This window comes from Cryptomeria japonica, chromosome 6 (genome assembly GCF_030272615.1).
Source record: "Cryptomeria japonica chromosome 6, Sugi_1.0, whole genome shotgun sequence".
In the NCBI taxonomy this organism is placed as follows: domain Eukaryota; kingdom Viridiplantae; phylum Streptophyta; class Pinopsida; order Cupressales; family Cupressaceae; genus Cryptomeria; species Cryptomeria japonica.
The window spans coordinates 294,461,924-294,480,374 of record NC_081410.1 but is presented as its reverse complement, the minus strand read 5'-3'; the positions used below and the strand labels follow the sequence as shown (position 1 = coordinate 294,480,374).

General features: G+C 41.7%; 2 protein-coding genes across 2 annotated transcripts in view; both read right to left on the bottom strand.

The window, feature by feature from the left end:
• The window catches only part of LOC131031686 (ferredoxin-dependent glutamate synthase, chloroplastic), a 268,749-nt gene that overhangs the window by 83,266 nt on the left and 167,032 nt on the right, over positions 1-18,451 (bottom strand). The window lies entirely within an intron of this gene.
• Positions 9,213-10,963, bottom strand: LOC131031702 (uncharacterized). The gene is made up of 2 exons (XM_057962795.2): positions 9,756-10,963; positions 9,213-9,664 (listed from the first exon to the last, which is right to left on the bottom strand). The coding sequence occupies exons 1-2, from the start codon at positions 10,377-10,379 to the stop codon at positions 9,632-9,634; spliced, it is 657 nt and encodes a 218-aa protein (XP_057818778.2). The 5' UTR covers positions 10,380-10,963; the 3' UTR covers positions 9,213-9,631.

Genomic DNA, 18,451 nt, shown 5'->3' with positions numbered 1-18,451 from the left:
GAAAAGTATTCAGCCCCTCGTGGTACCTTCAGAGAAAGTAAGAGACCTCATAAATTTGCAAGATATGTTGCTTTAATGAGTCATATTATTGAATATGAGCCTTCAAGTTTTTAAGTACCTTCAAAACAGCAAGTATGGAGAGATGCAATGTTGGAAGAATATCAATCCATCATCAAGAATGACGTTTGGGATATTGTTCCTAGACCTCAAGGTAAATCTATTGTTTCTTCTAAGTGGTTGTTCAAAATTAAACATGCAGCTAATGGAAGTGTTGAAAAACACAAAGCAAGATTCGTAGCTAGAGGGTTTTCTCAAAAGGAAGGTATAGACTATGAGGAGACTTTTGCTCCTGTAGCTCGGTACACTTCAATCAGAACTATCATTGCTATTGCAGCAGTTAAAGGATGGAAACTTCATCAGATGGATGTAAAGACAACATTCTTGAATGGTGTAATTGAAGAAGAGGTATTTATTGAGCAGCCAAATGGTTTTGTGATTCATGAGAAAGAATCACATGTATGCAGATTGAAAAAGGCTTTGTATGGCCTTAAGCAAGCTCTCCGTGCATCGTATGAAAGAAATGATCATTATTTACTGAGCTTGGATTTCCTCAAAAATGATGCAGATCCAAATATCTACTTCAAGGTAATTGATGATAAAGCATTAATTTTAGTTTTTCATGTTGATTTATTTCTTACTGGAGAGGATGATCCTATTTCTAAATGTAAGGAAGAGTTAGCTTCGGAATTCGAGATGAAAGATCTCGGTCTTATGCATTAATTTATTGGTTTAGAAGTGTGGCAAAGATCAAATGAGGTTATCCCGAGTCAAGGGAAATATGCCATTGACATTTTGAAAAGATTTGGTATGTTAGATTGCAAGTCTATGGCAACTCCCATGGAAGCAAATCTGAAAAAGTTACATGAGGTTGCAGCTAGTTCAAATTTAGTTGATCCAACTATGTATAGGCAATTGATTGGATCATTGATGTATTTAGTCAATACAAGGCCTGATATATGTTATGTTGTTAACACTCTCAGTCAGTTCATGTGTGAGCCTAGACAGATTCATTTTGTTGCAGCTAAACATATATTGAGATATGTGCGTGGTATAGTGGGATATGGTCTGAAATATACTTCCTGTGAAGGTCTGAAATTGCAAGGTTTTTCTGATTCAGATTGGGCATGATGTGTGCCTGACAGGAAGAGCACTTCCGATTATTGTTTCATCTTAGGTTCAGCTATGATTTCCTGGTGCAGTATGAAGCAATCATGTGTGGCTCAAAGTACAATAGAAGTTGAATATGTTGCAGCTTGTGTAGCAGCACGAGAAGCAATGTGGCTTCGAAAGCTTCTTGCAGGACTGTTTGGGCAGCCTTTGGAACCAACTGTGATTCTTTGTGACAACAAAAGTTGTGTAAAGCTTTCAGTTAATCCTGTTTTTCATGATAGATCCAAGCATGTGGAGATTCAAGTATCATTATTTAAGAGATATGGTTCAAAGGAAAGCAGTTGAGCTCAAGTACATTTGCACAGATGAGCAGACAGTTGACATTGTCACCAAGCCACTTGCTAGAGTGAAGTTTTCGTATTTTAAAGACAAGCTTGACATTGTGGAAAATAATGCTCTTGCTGAGAGAGTGTCACAGCTTCAGTGATTCTCATTTTATGTTGTAATGCATTTTTCTCTGTGATGGAGAAATCTGAGGTGAAAGCCCTTGTGATTCTCATTTTATGTTGTAATGCATTTTTCTCTATGATGGAGAAATTTGAGGTGAAAGCCCTTGTTGCTCTTTCCACTCATGGGACTAGCCATAGTGGATGTCATGTTGAGAGACCCCATGATAATATCACGTTGAGTGACTCCATGATGAGAGCTTGTGTTTATTTCACTCATGGGTGTACCCATGGTGAACATCATGTTCAGTGACTCCATGATGTTATCACGTTGAGAGAATCCGTGATAAAGTTTTGTTTTCTATTTACACAAATGGGCGTAGCCATTGTGCTTGTCATGTTGACAGACTCCATGACTTGAAAATCGGTAAATGATATCTCCTTTGCTAAGAAGGAGTGTTAATGATAGTAGCTTCAGGAGACTTCATTCTCTACCTGCGTTGGATGTAATTCTTCGTCTTGTTTTACATTTCCAGTTCGTATTTTCTGTTCGACCATTTTGGCTCATGCGGTTGACTCTATGGATTTCTTCTTTGCTTCAAAGGAAGTTGTATATGTATTGTTCTCTTATGTATACTATCTCCGACGGTTGTATTCTGAGAGCTTCGTCCTTGCTGGAGCGTTTTCATTCTCTACCGTTTTCCATCTGTTTGTGATACGATGGTGTCTTCATTATCCGCTCCTATCGATGGCGGAGCGTGGAACGATGTTTTATGTAACTGCCAATATGTTTCGGTGCCTTTTGAACTTTCATCTCCACCGCCAAGTAATATTCATCGAGTCTTGCTATTTCCGTTATGAAGCTAGCTGTTTGTTTCGAGCGTTGATGAAGTCCTTATGGAAGATATTTTCTATATATGCGTATGTGTTTTTATCAATGCGAGTGATTAGTTTTTCTCTTCAGTGACTCAAAAAAATCTTTTCCGTGCTTTGTCTTATTCTATGAGTATGTTGCAAATAGTTTCTAGTTCGCATGTGAAGTTCTGAAGTCGAAAATATATATATATATATATGAATCTGTTTATTTGGTAGCAGAGTTTTTGATCAATATTCTTCATTGAGCAATCTCTTCAGCTCATTGTATTAATTTTGTGCATTCAATAAAGTACATTTTAGTGTGGCTGGGCTTTTCACCCTCAGGTGGAGGGTTTTCCCAGGATAATATTTTGTGTGCTTGTGTGATTTTTAGTTTCAGTTTTCTGAGTTCATCATTTTGGTTCTAATTTTAACACAGCTTAGGGACTCAACAGTTTGTAGAGTTTTACAAGGTATTTTGGGAGTCTTCAAACTATGGAATAACCATTAACAAGCTCCTTGAGATGAGATACATTCGTCCTAACAAAAGTCCCTTTGCATCTTCTGTGGTCCTGGTGAAGGGGGATGGTACCATGCACATGTCCTTAGATTATCAGGCACTAAACAAGAAGACCATCAAGAATAACAAGCTCCTTGAGATGAGATACATTCGTCCTAACAAAAGTCCCTTTGCATCTTCTGTGGTCTTGGTGAAGGGGGATGGTACCATGCACATGTCCTTAGATTATCAGGCACTAAACAAGAAGACCATCAAGAATCAGTTTACAATTCCAAGAATTGACGAACTTATTGATGAGTTACATAGTGCAATTTATTTCTCCAAAATAAACTTCATCCAAAAACAACATTTCAATGTCACTTTGAGTACTATAAGTTCTTAGTCATGTCTTTCTATTTGACTAATGCATGAACAACATTCCAATTTTGTATGGAACAAGTCTTCAATTAGCAACTTAGAAAAAATTTGGTCTTCTTTGATGACATCTTAATCTACAATAAGACTTGGGAAGAGCACTTGAGACACTTAGATGAGGTATTGGGAATTTGTAATATCCTCTTTTCAGTGAGGGGTAATCAGTGGTCCATTGGCCTATTTCGGAGGCCTGTAGGCTGATTGGAATGGAGAATTAGGGTTTCCTATTTTTGTGGAGCTTTGCACGAGCCATTTGAGGATTGTCCGGTGGGAATTCTACATTGTTGTTCATGGATTCCTTCTGGGATTTTAGTGAATTTCATGGTGGTATAACATGCATTCAATTCTAAGGAGATGTCTGAACTTGGAGATGTCTGAACTTACTATTTTTACTAAGTGGGTGTTGGGCTGACTGGATAGTATAGTTTTTCTGGGTTTTTCGAGCTCTCTCACAAGGTCTGACAAGCATGTCTTTCAGAGGTGTTTTCATGACTTACTATTTTTAGTAAGTGTTAGTTCAGGCAATGCTAATTTTGGCAGTCTTGAGCAAAGCTCCAATCCAGTTCAAATTAGTGTTTTTTTGCACCTTCGTTCACATGGTCGATTTGGCAACAATCAGTGGTTGATTTTTAATTACTAATTAAATATTATTACTTTATTCTAAAGTTTAATATTTAATTATTTCGACTAATTATACTTTTCAGGAATGACTTAGGAAGGAGAACATTATATTATTTATCCTAAGTCACAAGTTATTTCCCTAAGTTGTTGGCGTCAAAAATGAAGTTGTTTATCTTGTGCAATGTTGATATTATAACTTGGCAATTTTTCCTTGGGAAAAGTTCGACTAGGGAGTGTGGAAGTGGACGCCATACTCGGAGGGGCATGTGAAATGAAATGCAAATGAATGTAAGGTAATTTGGGTGCCATTTCAGGTGAATTTGAGTTTCAAAATCTATAAATACAAGGGATGGGCTCCTCATTTGGTCATCTTGAGAATTTAAACCGTTATGTTGCCGGAATGGTGAGTGACTGAACTTCGAAGTTGGAAGAGCTTCCTAGTTGCTTCAGTTTCGTACTTGAGACAAAGTACCTAGCTGGATAGTTGATTTTGGGTGACATTTTTGGAGTGCTTGATTCAGTTTCAGTGTGTGTTTTGGAGTTTCTAGCTGCTGTGTTTTTGGTGTTGCTAGTGCGTTTTTGATTGGAAGTGAGTTTTATTTATAGTTGCTTGTGTGTTGAGGGCATCATTCTGGGTATTGGCTCTTTGGAAGCGTAGTGGGAAGACAGTCATTCTATCTTGGCGTGGCTTTTGGTGGTCATTCTATTTTTTGGTTGCAAATCGAATTCTGCAGTTGTAGTGCCATTTTCAGAATTACCTTGGGATGCGTGCATCACATTTGAGGTTTCCAAGTTGCAAGTTTGAGGTATTGGATTGGTCGCCTATGTTATATTAGTCATTTGCATTTGATTTGATTTGATTCCGGATAGTTTTGGCAAAGTTATGAGTGTTTTGGTGTTTCCAGTAGTGGCCGGACAATGTGTTTCTAGCTTGCAGAATTAGAACAGCAGTAGTGTTTTTTTGTTGTGTGATTTTGGAAGTATTTTGCTTGGGATCAGCATTAAACATCTTCTCTAATCCTTTATCTCAATTTCGTAAGATTGTTTCAGTAGTACTAATCAATCATTCTTGTTGCAACTTATCTGTATTTCCCATTGCATAAGTAGAAGAGGCTGACAATGCCGCCTATCTTTGTTTGTAATAATGTCCTCCTGCTGAATAACCGGTCGAGTTGATAGTAATCTTCATTTTCGTCCTCCCGCTGCATAAGTGTTAGAGTGATTGCTCATTTCAGTTGTTTGTATTGTCCTTGGCTGGTTTACGGCCAAGTGATTTTAGGATTTTCCATAACCCTTTGTATAAGCGGGAGGGGCTGGCTTGCTGCCCAGTATTGTAATCAGCATCTCATTGCATCTAACGATCCCTTGTCACTGTATGCTCTCACCCTCCCAGTTTGGGCTCTTGGTGATCAGAAAGTGGAACGGTTACATTATGCAGTGTTTTGGTTATCATTTTCTAACCCTAACGAGTGCTTGTGGTGCTTGTAATTGTTAAAATTTCAAAAAAAAATTGTTGGGGATATTATAGAATTTTGGAGGCCCAATCTTTGTTTGCTAAAGAATCCAATTGTTAGTTTGCTATGAGAAAAATGTTGTATGTGGTGCATGTGATCAGCTCCAAGGGTGTCAAAGTTTATCAAGAAATGATTCAATCCATCTTGGATTCGCCACCTAGAAAGGCTTTCACTCATTCGAGAGGTTTCTTTGGTTTATGCAGCTTCTATAGGAAGTTTTTAAAGGGCCTTTAATAGTTGGCTGTTTCCTTTTATTGATTTGACAAAAAGGAAGCACTTTCATGATCTGATTCAGAACAACAATTTTTTTATCAGCTCAAGAAAGTGATGAGTTCTCGTCTTGTTTTGGCCATAACAAACTTCACAAAGCCTTTAGAGCTTTAATGTGATGCTTTCGGGGAAGGAATTGTTGTTGTGCTGATGCAGAATAAGAATCCAATTGTCTTTGAAAGAAGAAAGTTGAGAGGATTGGAAAGAAGCTACTCCATCTATGATTAGAAAACGCTAGCCATTACACATTCTTTGGCTAAGTTCAGACAGTACTTGGAAGTAAGTTTGTTGCCAAAACCGATCATAACAGTTTGAAATATTTTCTTAATCAAAAGGATCTTAATGAGAGACAATCGAAGTGGGTAAGCTACAAGCTTACGATTTCGACATTAAATATGTCATCAAAGGGAAGAAGAATGTTGTGGCTGATGCATTGTCAAGAAGGCCATATTTGAGTTCTACAGTGTAGATAACTGCTGATTGGAAGGATCAACTTTTTGTTGAATATGAAAAAAAAAAACTTCTTTGCCACTAATATTTTGGATGCTACCTTACAATATAATAAGTACGAAGTGTTGAATGAGTTGATTCCGTATAAGAAAAGAATTTTCTTGGTACCCGAATATAAGTTGAAAGAGAAGGTTTTGAGGACCTTTCATGATGCTCCCTTGCGTAGTCACCAAGGATACTTCAAGACATATAGGTAGAGTGTGTCCTTAAGCATAGTAGAGTATGTGAAATATATCAACACAACAAAATGAACACACCTTTCCTATTGGTGTGTTGCAACCATTGCCTATTCCCAATAAAAAGTGGGAAAGTATCTCTATAGACTTCATCACCAGGTTGCCTAAGCTGCAAGGTAAAGATTGCATATATGTTGTTGACAGATGAACAAAATTTGCATACTTTTTAACAATTTTTTAGAGCTTGAAAGCTTCATAGGTTACTGATTTATTCTTCAAAAAACTATTAAAATTGCACAAAGTTGCCATAGAACATTGTAAGTGATTGTGACAATAGGTTCCTAAGCTTGTTTTGGCAAGAGTTGTTCAAATAGATGGGATAGAACTCACTTTCAAGACAGTTGTCACCCACAAACAGATGAGCAAACCAAAATTGTCAATAAGTGGGTGGAAGTATATCTAAGAAGTTATGGTTTAGGGCAGCAGAAAACTTGGATAAAATAGCTTCATATTAGAGAATATTGTTATACATCTTATCTTGTCTATTAAATGTCATCATTTATGGCATTGTATGGAAATGAAGCTCCTAGCTTCATTGGCCTATTCTTTTGTGACAGAAAAGTTTCAACGGCCAAAGATTTATTGCAACAAAGCCAAGATGTCATAAAATCACTAAAAGACAACCTCCAACATGCTTAAACTCAACAAAAGTTGTATGCTGATCAGCATAGAGTTGAGCACTCATTTGAGGTAAATGATATGGTATATTTGAGGTTGCATCCCTACAAATAGTCTACACTTAAAAAGAGTGGTGCTAAGAAGCTTAAGTCATGATTCTATGGTCCATTCAGGGCCATACGAAGAGTTGGGGAAGTGACTTATGAATTGGAGCTACTAGATGGTAGTAAAGTGTGTAATATATTCCATGTTTCATGTGTTGAGAAGGCATTGGGTCACAATGTAGTTGCTTCTGTTGAGGTACCTCCCTTGGATGAAGAGAGAAGGCTCGTTTTGATTCTCGGGGCAAAGAGTGGAAGTTGAGAAACATGACCATAAAGGAATATATGATGAAATGGAGAGATCTTCCAATTGAGGATGCTACATGGGAAGGGCAGCAAATTATGGAGCATCCTAATTTGCAATTGCTTGGAGACAAGCAAATTTGGGGAAGGGGGGGCGTAATGTCCCCTTCTCACACGTAAGAAAATTTATGGTCATTAGCTTATTTTCCATCAGCTAATTGGGCATTGAAACGGGAAAAGTAAATTAAATAGTTAAATTGTCAAAAGTAATATTTCTTTTACTTTCAAATTGACAGCTTATTTTAATTGTTTAAGAAATGAAAAAGTAACTTTAAGCTGTCCAAAAAGGAGGCATTAGGCTCAAGGGGACAAATTTTTTTAGTTTTTTTGCACACTTCGAAATGATTTTTAAATATTAAAAAGTGGCTATGCAGAAAAAATAAAAGGAAAAAAATAATATTTTATTCACCAAGAAAACTTATAAAAGGAGGATCTATGAAGAGAAAACAGTTACCATTTCTCATATTTGCTTTTTCTCTAATAAGGAGATTTGAGCCTTTTTTTTTTTTAAGGACAAAAAACCCTCCTAGTTGGGTATGCTGATTTCATCTAGAAGATACAGTTATACTTGCAAGTGAAGTTTTTACAATTTGGTTTCGAAAATGGATTCCTTTGATGTATTTTAAATTGTTTCAAGTTTGACAATGATGTTTGATCTTTCAATGGTGTTTCTAAAGGGTTTTGAGGGGATACTTTGAGTTGGGAAGTGTAATGTCCCCTTTCTAGGCGACAGGAGATAGCAGAGGCTTGACCTAACACTCGAGTTCCCGTAGGTCAACCAGATGGTTAGGGGACTCATTCTGAGGGGCATAGAGATTTGCAAGGGCTCTATGAGCCATTTTGAGCATTTACACGACAGTTCCTACTTTTTAGGGAAGTCTCCTATTTTTAGAGAGAACTGGCAGTTGGCTAGATGACTACGCAAGGGACCACGGAGTAGAGCATGAGCCTTTTGAGCACTTTCTGGAGTTTGGAGTGAGGTTCCTATTTTTTAGGGGGAGCTGCCAGTTAGCCTGCAAGACTCAAGTGGCATCGATGACCATAGTGCTTCAGAGGAAATTCAGATCTGAGTCCCGGATTGCATTTTATGAATAAATAAGGAACTATTTTAATATTTCCTAAGTTATGGATATAAATAAATTATATTAAAGTGATATTATAATCACTTTATAATAAATATAATTTATAATAAGTTGGCCCCCTTTTTCCTAGGCATTTGAGGCATAAAATGTTGTAATAACAAGGGGAAAACCTTATAATAATAAAATATAATGCCTAAGGGGTCAATTTTTAAAGGAAGACTTGTATTTTATTATAAATAATAAGGTGAAATCATAGAAACCCTAAAAGCTAAGTTGCCGGTACGGGTACGTGGGTACGGTACGCTGGTACGACAATTTTTTGGGGGGGGGGTTGGGTACGTCCGTACAAAAAAATGTAAAAATCATAAATATATACATATATACACTCTAATAAGTAGAAACAAAAATTAAATTTAGAATCCCACATATCATCCATATGCTAAACAAAACTTGGAACTATCATATATGATTCATATTGATATAACTATAAGTCTATAACAAAATTACAAATGTACTATAAGTCTAATCTAATATGAAATATCCATTTGTCAAACTTTGAATGTTATGATAGATATCGAATTCATTGTTCACTGGCTCAACCGTTCAACAATAAAATAACACAACTAATAATCAGCAATAGCATCATATGGGTCACTAGGAAGATCAAGATCAACATCATCATTGACATTAGATGATGTAGGTAGAGTACTGGAACCACATGCAGCCTCACTGCCACTTGCACTAGTAGCACATTGGCTATCAGACTCCCCAGAAAGTAAAGATTGTGTGGCAACTGAAAAATCCAAATCAGTTCGCTCTGGATCTACATCCCAAAACTTTGTGCTCCCATCCTTATACTCATTTTGTTTATGAGTAAGAAGGCGCAAGTTTGAATGCACATAAACAAGCTCTTCTGCCTTACTTGCTGCCAGTCGGTTGCATTTCACTGAGTGGATAAAGGAGTATGTGCTTCAATTTCGCTCAGATGAAGAGGAACTAGCAACCTATTGAATAATTGACACAAAGTGAGAGGGTGACAATTATAAAATAGTAAAAAATCTAAATTTAGAGAGCAATAAAAATTAAGAAACTTACTTGCGATAAAACTTTGATTGCAAGAGTTTGAAGGTTTGGTGATGTATGGCCATTGAGGTACCACCAAGCATGAGAATCCTTTTTATACTTGTCACGGAGAGCGGAAACACTTTGACCATTGGAGGCTACAAAATCAGCAAACTCACTTGTCATTAAATCCTCCATTTCAGAATCTGGGAAGAGTTTAGTAAGTGCTGTCCTACACCCTTCATTGACTTCTGAATCTCTATATGGTGGTACCCTTGATGGCTTAGCAAGCATTTCATCACTATAAAATTTGGGAGTCAATGCAAATGCAAGAAGATGTAGTGGGGTGGTCATTTTGTTCCACCGCTCAACACAAATTGATTGAACCTCTTTGAAGAAAGTTTCTTCGGGATCTTGCTCTTTTGCATTGATGATGGCTTTCATTTTCTCAATCATCAAGTCAATGCCATCATATACCTCTCCCAAACATGGGTGATCCATGTCAGTATAACGGATCATACTCATGATGGGCTCAGTGAAACTCAAAAGATATTCCACTCGATCCCACCAAGTGTCATCTAGGATCATGCGCTTTACATTTGCTGCCCTTTTAGTATTGGATTGCCTCCATAGGGACCAACTTGGACTAATTACCATGCTAGCAAGTGGCTGTCGCACCTTCACAAGTCGCCTCAAGACGATTGTGTTGGATGCAAATCGGGTCTCGGCAACCTATTCAAAAATTAAAAATAAAAATTAGAATACAAAGAAGACATGATAAAAAAATAAAAATTAAGTAACCATCAAAGTGAAATGTAGATTTTAAAAATTGAAGTGTTTCAATTACCTTTAGCAACTCCAACTGTGAAAATGATCTGAAAATGGCCTGTGACATGTTATGGTTTGTGATGAACATTTGGATCTCTTCAGCTTCAACATAAATTTGTTTGATCCAATCTATTTTCCTGCCTATCTTTTGTAGCATGAGGTTGAGAGAGTGGACAGCACAAGGTGTCCAAAATATGTGTTCAAACAATGTCTCAATCAACATACCTGCAGCTCTACAATTCTTTGCATTGTCCGTTATTACTTGGACAACATTTTGAGGTCCCACATCCTGAATGCATTGTATAAGGATGTTAGCAATAAATTGTGCATCCTTCACCTGTCCCTCACAATCCACAGCTTTCAGAAACATTGCCCCTTTAGGGCACACTGCAATTACATTAATTAATGGCCGATTTTTGGTATCCTTACATCCATTTGAAATGATGGACACCCCTGTTTGTTTCCATGAATTTCTAATGGGAGCCAATGCATTGTCTATGTTTTTTACCTCCTTTGCTGGTAAGGTGCTATGCACCTTCTCATAACCTGGCCCTGTGTACCCTTGTGGAGCCTCATTTACCTTTCTCAACATATCTTGCCAATATGGTGATCGTACCACATTAAATGACAAACCGTTTGCATATAGACATCTTCCAACGGATTGATCTGCAATCTCTCTAGCATCATTCTTAAATGCTCTCTCTAATGGTCCCCTGCTTCTCTTCACAATAACAGGTTCTTCACTAATTGGGTCCAAGAATGGGTGGCTCTCTACCACAATATCAGGAAAATCGCTATAAGATGGAGAAGTAGGGGGCCTCTTTGATTTACTTCCTCTTCCTGTCAACAAAGGATGGTGTTTGCCCTCTCGGGTAAACGGTTAAATGCAGAAAGTAAATGCACATAACATAATGGAAATACATTAAATAACTAGTCTCTATATTAATTCCACAGTCCATGTACAATAAGTGCTTATAACATTACATCTGACACGACTATCATGATCCTTTCGAAGAAAAGGTACACAATATATAATACCCGAAGGGGCACGACACAACCGTCGCAACTCCATCTACCTACCCGTCGGCTAACGAACTGACCGCTGTAACTCATTATTACCGACGACAACATAAACATAATGATTATTCCCGTCAACATCATCCCCCCCAAGAAAAGAAGTCGACTCCGACGACTTAATACAAAATAAAGATGAACGGCAGGAGCTACTGACGCCAGTCGGGCCCAGATCTTATACACTTCCTGCATCCTCGCCTGAAAAACCCTTTTCTGCTACCATCCGATGCTCAAGTGCGGATTTCACCAATATTGCTTCCTTTGCCATCACAGTCCTCCTGTGCCTAACCCAAACTTGTCTGCAAAACGTGTTTTGCAGACAAGTTTGGGTTAGGCACAGGAGGACTGTGATGGCAAAGGAAGCAATATTGGTGAAATCCGCACTTGAGCATCGGATGGTAGTAGAAAAGGGTTTTTCAGGCGAGGATGCAGGAAGTGTATAAGATCTGGGCCCGACTGGCGTCAGTCGCTCCTGCCGTTCATCTCTATTTTGCATACAAGTTTGGGTTAGGCACAGGAGGACTGTGATGGCAAAGGAAGCAATATTGGTGAAATCCGCACTTGAGCATCGGATGGTAGCAGAAAAGGTTTTTTCAGGCGAGGATGCAGGAAGTGTATAAGATCTAGGCCCGACTGGCGTCAGTAGCTCCTGCCGTTCATCTCTATTTTGTATTAAGTCGTCGGAGTCGACTTCTTTTCTTGGGGGGGATGATGTTGATGGGAATAATCATTATGTTATGTTGTTATATTATGTTTATGTTGTCATCGGTAATAATGAGCTACGACGGTCAATTCGTTAGCCGACGAGTAGGTAGATGGAGTTGCGACGGTTGTGTCGCGCCCCTTCGGGTATTATATATTGTGTACCTTTTCTTCGAAAGGATCATGATAGTCATGTCAGATGTAATGTTATAAGCACTTATTGTACATGGACTGTGGAATTAATATAGAGACTGGTTATTTAATGTATTTCCATTATGTTATGTGCATTTACTTTCTGCATTTAACCGTTTACCCGAGAGGGCAAACATTTGGCGTCGTTGCCTAGACGAACTCGGGAAGGGAAGACACGGATGGCGCACAGACACAATGGGCCTACCCGTTGGTGAGGTAAACCCGGAGGCCGACGACGCGCGGACAGAACTGTACACGGGAGAAGACACGGCAACGCGAGAATTCTCGATTTTGCTCCAGGTAGCCATTCAGACATACGTTCGACGAGAAGCGGCGGAGGCAGAAATCCCACGAAGTGCCGTGTGGACAGCGCTGGAGGTTAGCCCGACAGTAAACCGGTTGATGAACCACCTCCCCCGGTTGCTTGCAGAGGCATCGCTGGCACAGCAGGCCCACCTGGAGGAGATTGCCAGGAGGAGCGACGACAACAAATCCTGCAACGCTACGAGGAGAACAGCCGACGGGACACATAGAGAGATGGCGCCAGGCCAGGAGGGAATTGAACTGTGAACTTCTTATTTTCAAATAAAAGTGTCATTGACACGAGTTGTACTTGAGCAGATGAATTAATAAAGATATGTTTTGATTTAAGAATTGAGAGTTATGGAGATGTGTGACAATTAATGCCAAACCTATTGAATAAAGATAGGAATAGAAAACCGGAAACGAACGAGTGGGAAGCCGCGCAGAGGGCTTTGATTCTGGAGCAGCAAGTAGAACGTAGACGGAGGCTGAGGCAACTTGCCGAAGGACGACCTGCCGAAGGGGGACCCGAGGGGAACCAAGGAGGTGTCATGGAAGGTGCAGAGGCCGACGAAAATTTCTACGCGTCGCCAAATCATCGTAGGACGCGGAGCCACGAAGAATTTCTAGAAGAAACATGGTTACGGCGAAATCTAGTCGAGGAGACTCGGGATCAGTTTAGGAACTTATCCCTCACACCACGGAGTGAAGATCACCAACGAGAAGCAGGAGTAGGAGCGTGTCAAAACGAAGGGGAGGGCAATAGTACGGGTGCAGGTGCCACACGCGTCCGGCAAAACACCGTACCTCCAGGACACACCACCAACACTACCTGAGGTAGCAACACAGGGCCACAGACACAGACACAACCGCCTCCAGGAAGACGACCAGGGATGGCGAGCAAACAAAAATTACCAAAGTTCACAGGGGACGGCAAGGAAGACCCCTTACGACACTGCCGTACATGTGAAACCATTTGGTCTGCCAACGGAGTAACAGACCAGGATGACTGGGTACAGCAGTTTCCAGCCACGTTACGTGGAGTCGCCATAGATTGGTACTCCGATGTAGATAAGCAAAAAGTGGCCACATGGGCTACCCTACAGAAGGAATTCACGGAGGAGTTTCGGTTGCTCCGTGATGACAACGAAATTGTAACAGAGATATACAGTACCAAGCAAGGTACTAAGGAGACAGTACGGGCATACAGTCGGAGGATGAAAGAACTCTTGGGTAAAATGGAGAGCCAGCCGGCTGACGGCTTAAAAAAACGATGGTTTGTAGAAGGATTGAAATCCTCCCTACGAAAAAAAATGAAGATTGTACCCCCGACGTCATATGATGACGCCTATAACAGGGCGATGGATCTAGAAAGCGAATATAAAACATCAAGGAAGAAGAAAAGTAATAGATATTCATCTGACGATGATGAAGATTCTGACGGGGAGAGCAGTAGCGGTGGCGAATCGGGTAAAAAGGTACACGCGCTCTAGAAGGACATGGAACGAATGTTGAAAGAATTCAAAGCCATGAAAGGGAGTACAAGTAAGACGGAAGAAAATGAAGTGTGGTGTACAGACTGTAGGAGTGACGGACACACAAGGGGTACTTGCCCGAAGAAGGCATTCTATGAGATTTGCCAAGTGATGGGACACTCCACCAAGGAGTGCCCATACAATATGAAAACCCGAAGCACGAACCAGGTGTTGTTCATGGAGCAGGCCACAACATCCGCACCAGCGGGTACCGGCCAACATACTAACACAACGGCATCATCTGGAGGATATTGGGACAACAGACGCGGCGGCGGAAGGAATAGCAACAATACCAATAACGAAAGCCGTATCCAGTATGATGCCAAGGGCCGGCCAATTATCCAATGTAGGGCCTGTAATCAGTGGGGGCACTTCGCCCGTGATTGCACGAAGGAAGCCACCCCTCAGCACCTCTGCCGTTGGTGTGGGCCAGGCGACCATGAGGACGCAAATTGCCCGCAGGCAGGGGTTAATCTCCTCAACATTGAGAAGGCTGAGAAGACTCGTGAGATAGAAGTACTGGCGATCACCCGCGCCCAGATGAAAAAAGCCACTTATCCCGACCCCCGTACGGAGAAGGAGAGATTACGGGAGGCAAAGGCCAATATTGAACGTGAGATGATGATCGAACGACGGGACAACGAGGTGGCGAGTACATGATTCCGTACGAAAGCGAAAAATAACATCATTGGGCAAATATTGTAGATGGAGGTGCCGATAAAGGTGAAAGACCTTCTAGACTCTATGCCACAATTGAGGACTGCCATCCTCACCAATGTGCAAAGCACCGCAGCGTCGAGTGCACCACAGGTATGGGTTCCCGCCACCGCATCGTCGAGTGCACCACAGGTAGGGGTTCCCGCCATCGCTTCGAAGAGTACACCACAGGTGGAGGTTTCCGTTAGCCCTTCGACTGACCCGATGTTACTAGCCTTGAGCAGTGGTAGACACCTAGCTGTGGTAGAAATGGGTATCCGTGGGACCATTCTGAAGGACACCATTGTGGACGGTGGATCTGGGGTGAATGTACTACCAGAAGAAACATGGAAGCGGCTGGGGAAGCCCACCCTGTGGCCACCCACATTCAACCTGGTGGGAGCGGACCAACACGGCATTAAGCCACTCGGCCTTTTGATGGCCCAGCAAGTGACAATTGGTACGCAACCATTCTTGTTAGATTTCGTGGTTATTCCCTCGAAGAAGAAAGGCTATGACGCCATCTTGGGGAGAGCGTGGTTGATCAACGCGAGGGTAAACCACAATTGGAAGAAAAATACACTTTCCATGGAGAAGGGAGGGCGGAAATATACCATTGACCTACACACCCAAGATGTCGGCGAAGAGCTCGCCTCTTCAGACTCGGACTCAGAGGACTCTAATAAAAGGGAAGGGGGTCCCGATGAAAGCAAGGGCAAGAACGCGATGGAGCCGAACAGTGAAGGGGTGCTCGAATTGGAGGGATGTTCTGAAGATGAGGTATGCTCACTTAACGGGCTCTTCCACTGGCAAATGGAGGATTACGAAATGTTCCAAAGCTATAGGCTCGAAGTAGAGGAACCAGAGCAACCAACAGAGGTGTACCTGCCAGAATACAAAGAATATTGGAAGGGAGACGCCCCAAATCCTGGCGACGTAGATAATCCAAAGAGTGTTGGCCACGATTGGAACCCTGTATGGAAGACCGCAGTCTTCAAAATCTTTATTATTCTTCTTCTTCTTATGTACGGGAAGGAGACCGTGGTCCCTGTAAAATTTGTGGTTCCAGGTCTTCGGATGGCCATTGAAAATAGACTTGCCACCAACGGGCCCAAATTGAAACCCTACCACGCGAAGCGTGCAGGGGACCCGAGAGGCCGGACAGACACCCGAGAGCCCAAAGGGGGACTCGAGAGGATGGAAGGGGACCTAAGAGGCCAGGCAAGCAACTCGAAAGGCATGGGACAAAAGCAGGAGACTTTTGGGCGAGAAAAACCGAGAAGGATGAAGGGCGATCCCAGAGACAGGGGACCCGAGCCGAAGACTCTCTAGACAACTTCAAAAAAAAAAAAAAAAAAAAAATTTGAAAAAAAAAAATCGCACGGTCGTACGACAACGACTGTACGGTCAAAAAAAAAAAAAGGGGGATAATGGCCACCGTACGGTGGGACCAAGGTGACAAGGTGACACCACCGTGCGGTGGAAGCACCGACGGTGACACCATCATGCGGTGGAACCATCGTGCGGTGGAACCACCGACGGTGGAACCATCGTGCGGTGGGAGCCACCGAAGGCCGCGCAAGGATATAAAACGCCGCACGAAGACACCACGCCGCACACCGAGAAAGGGAAGAAGATGCCGAACACCGCACCACCACGTGATGAGAAGGGTAAAGCACAGGCCGACCGCCACAGGTAGACCAAGCAGCCGCACGATCGGAGGTGCCAATGCTGTTGTTGACCGTATAGGGAGGTTGTATGGCCGGGGTGCCCTCGGGGACATTACAGTGCCCAAAAAAACAAAAAAAAAAACGACGACGACCAGATTTAAAATGATTTGTTGAAGTCTGGAGCCTAGACACTGAAAATATTGGAGTGTAGAAGAAGGGTTTTGACATCATAAAATATCACAGAATGATGCGCGCCATGGACTTTCGTGGGGTTCTGAAGGTTGTAAATTGGTGTTGGCGGCGGGGGCGCTGCCCCTCAACCCCGCTGGGGGCGTTGCCCCTAGACCCCCAGTTTATTTTGAGCCACAGAAGACCACGGGAAGTGTTGTGGTTGTCCGTATTGTGAGCAAGAAGCCCGCAGCTAAGCTTTGGCAGGGAAGCCATAAGCCGTAGAGGGAGGTGGATTTGGAGGTTGGGAACAAACAGAGTTCGAGGGAAGGCATTGCAGGTCCGCGCAGTTGTATGACACCAGGGAGTTATTCAGTTCAGTTTTTAGCCTTTGGGGAGTGTGATGGAGGATTTGAGGTGTCTCCTAGCATTTGTGCCAGCAGGTTGTGGCCACCTCCAGGTAGGATAGGTATGCTTTGAGGAACTCGGAGTATGTCTCGACTGGACGTGAGGTTGCCTTGGTGGATGCACAGAGGGCTCGGGAGGAGCTGACCACCAAGTTGGAGGCAATAGTCGCGTGAGACTTAGTTCAGCGTACCTAGGAGTTGGATGCCGGGAGAGCAGCACGGGTGGCTATCGAGGACAAATTGGCTAGGGAGACAGTATCATTTGAGTAGCAGTTGGTGGAAGCTGAGACTGAAAAACGTGTTTTGCAGACAAGTTTGGGTTAGGCACAGGAGGATTGTGATGGCAAAGGAAGCAATATTGGTGAAATCCGCACTTGAGCATTGGATGGTAGCAGAAAAGGGTTTTTCAGGCGAGGACGCAGGAAGTGTATAAGATCTGGGCCCGACTGGCGTCAGTAGTTCCTGTCGTTCATCTCTATTTTGTATTAAGTCGTCGGAGTCGACTTCTTTTCTTGGGGGGGATGATGTTGACAGGAATAATCATTATGTTATGTTGTTATATTATGTTTATGTTGTCGTCGGTAATAATGAGTTACGGCGGTCAGTTAGTTGGCCGACGGGTAGGTAGTTGGAGTCGCGACAGTTGTGTCGCGCCCCTTCGGGTATTATATATTTTGTACCTTTTCTTCGAAGTAGGATCATGATAGTCGTGTCAGATGTAATGTTATAAGCACTTATTGTACATGGACTGTGGAATTAATATAGATACTGGTTATTTAATGTATTTCCATTATGTTATGTGCATTTACTTTCTGCATTTAACCGTTTACCCGAGAGGGCAAACAGATGGTTTGAGGCACAACCAACTCTTGCATCTGCTTCCTCTTGCTCTCTAATATATCCTGCTATTTCTTGAGGTGACATCCCATTTCCATCCTTTCCTAGACATGGTTTGATTCCTTGTTGGGGAATGGCACAAAAATGGGCTTTGACACGACTGTAGGAGCTAGTTTTTTTCGTACTACAGAAATTGCATATCCATAAAAATGTTCCACCACCTTTTACTTGGTCTATTATTTTGACATATTTCCATAAAGGTGAATTTGGGTCAGTTTTGAAAGTCCGTTGAGGAGTAGAGCTAGTAGTCATTGGCA

Excerpts from the sequence above, each read along its gene's own strand:
- LOC131031702 (XM_057962795.2), bottom strand. The coding sequence starts at position 10,379 with ATGGTAATTAGTCCAAGTTGGTCCCTATGGAGGCAATCCAATACTAAA. Across the intron at positions 9,665-9,755 it reads CAATCAAAGTTTTATCGCAA|GTTGCTAGTTCCTCTTCATC; the intron begins GTAAGTTTCTTA and ends ATTATTCAATAG.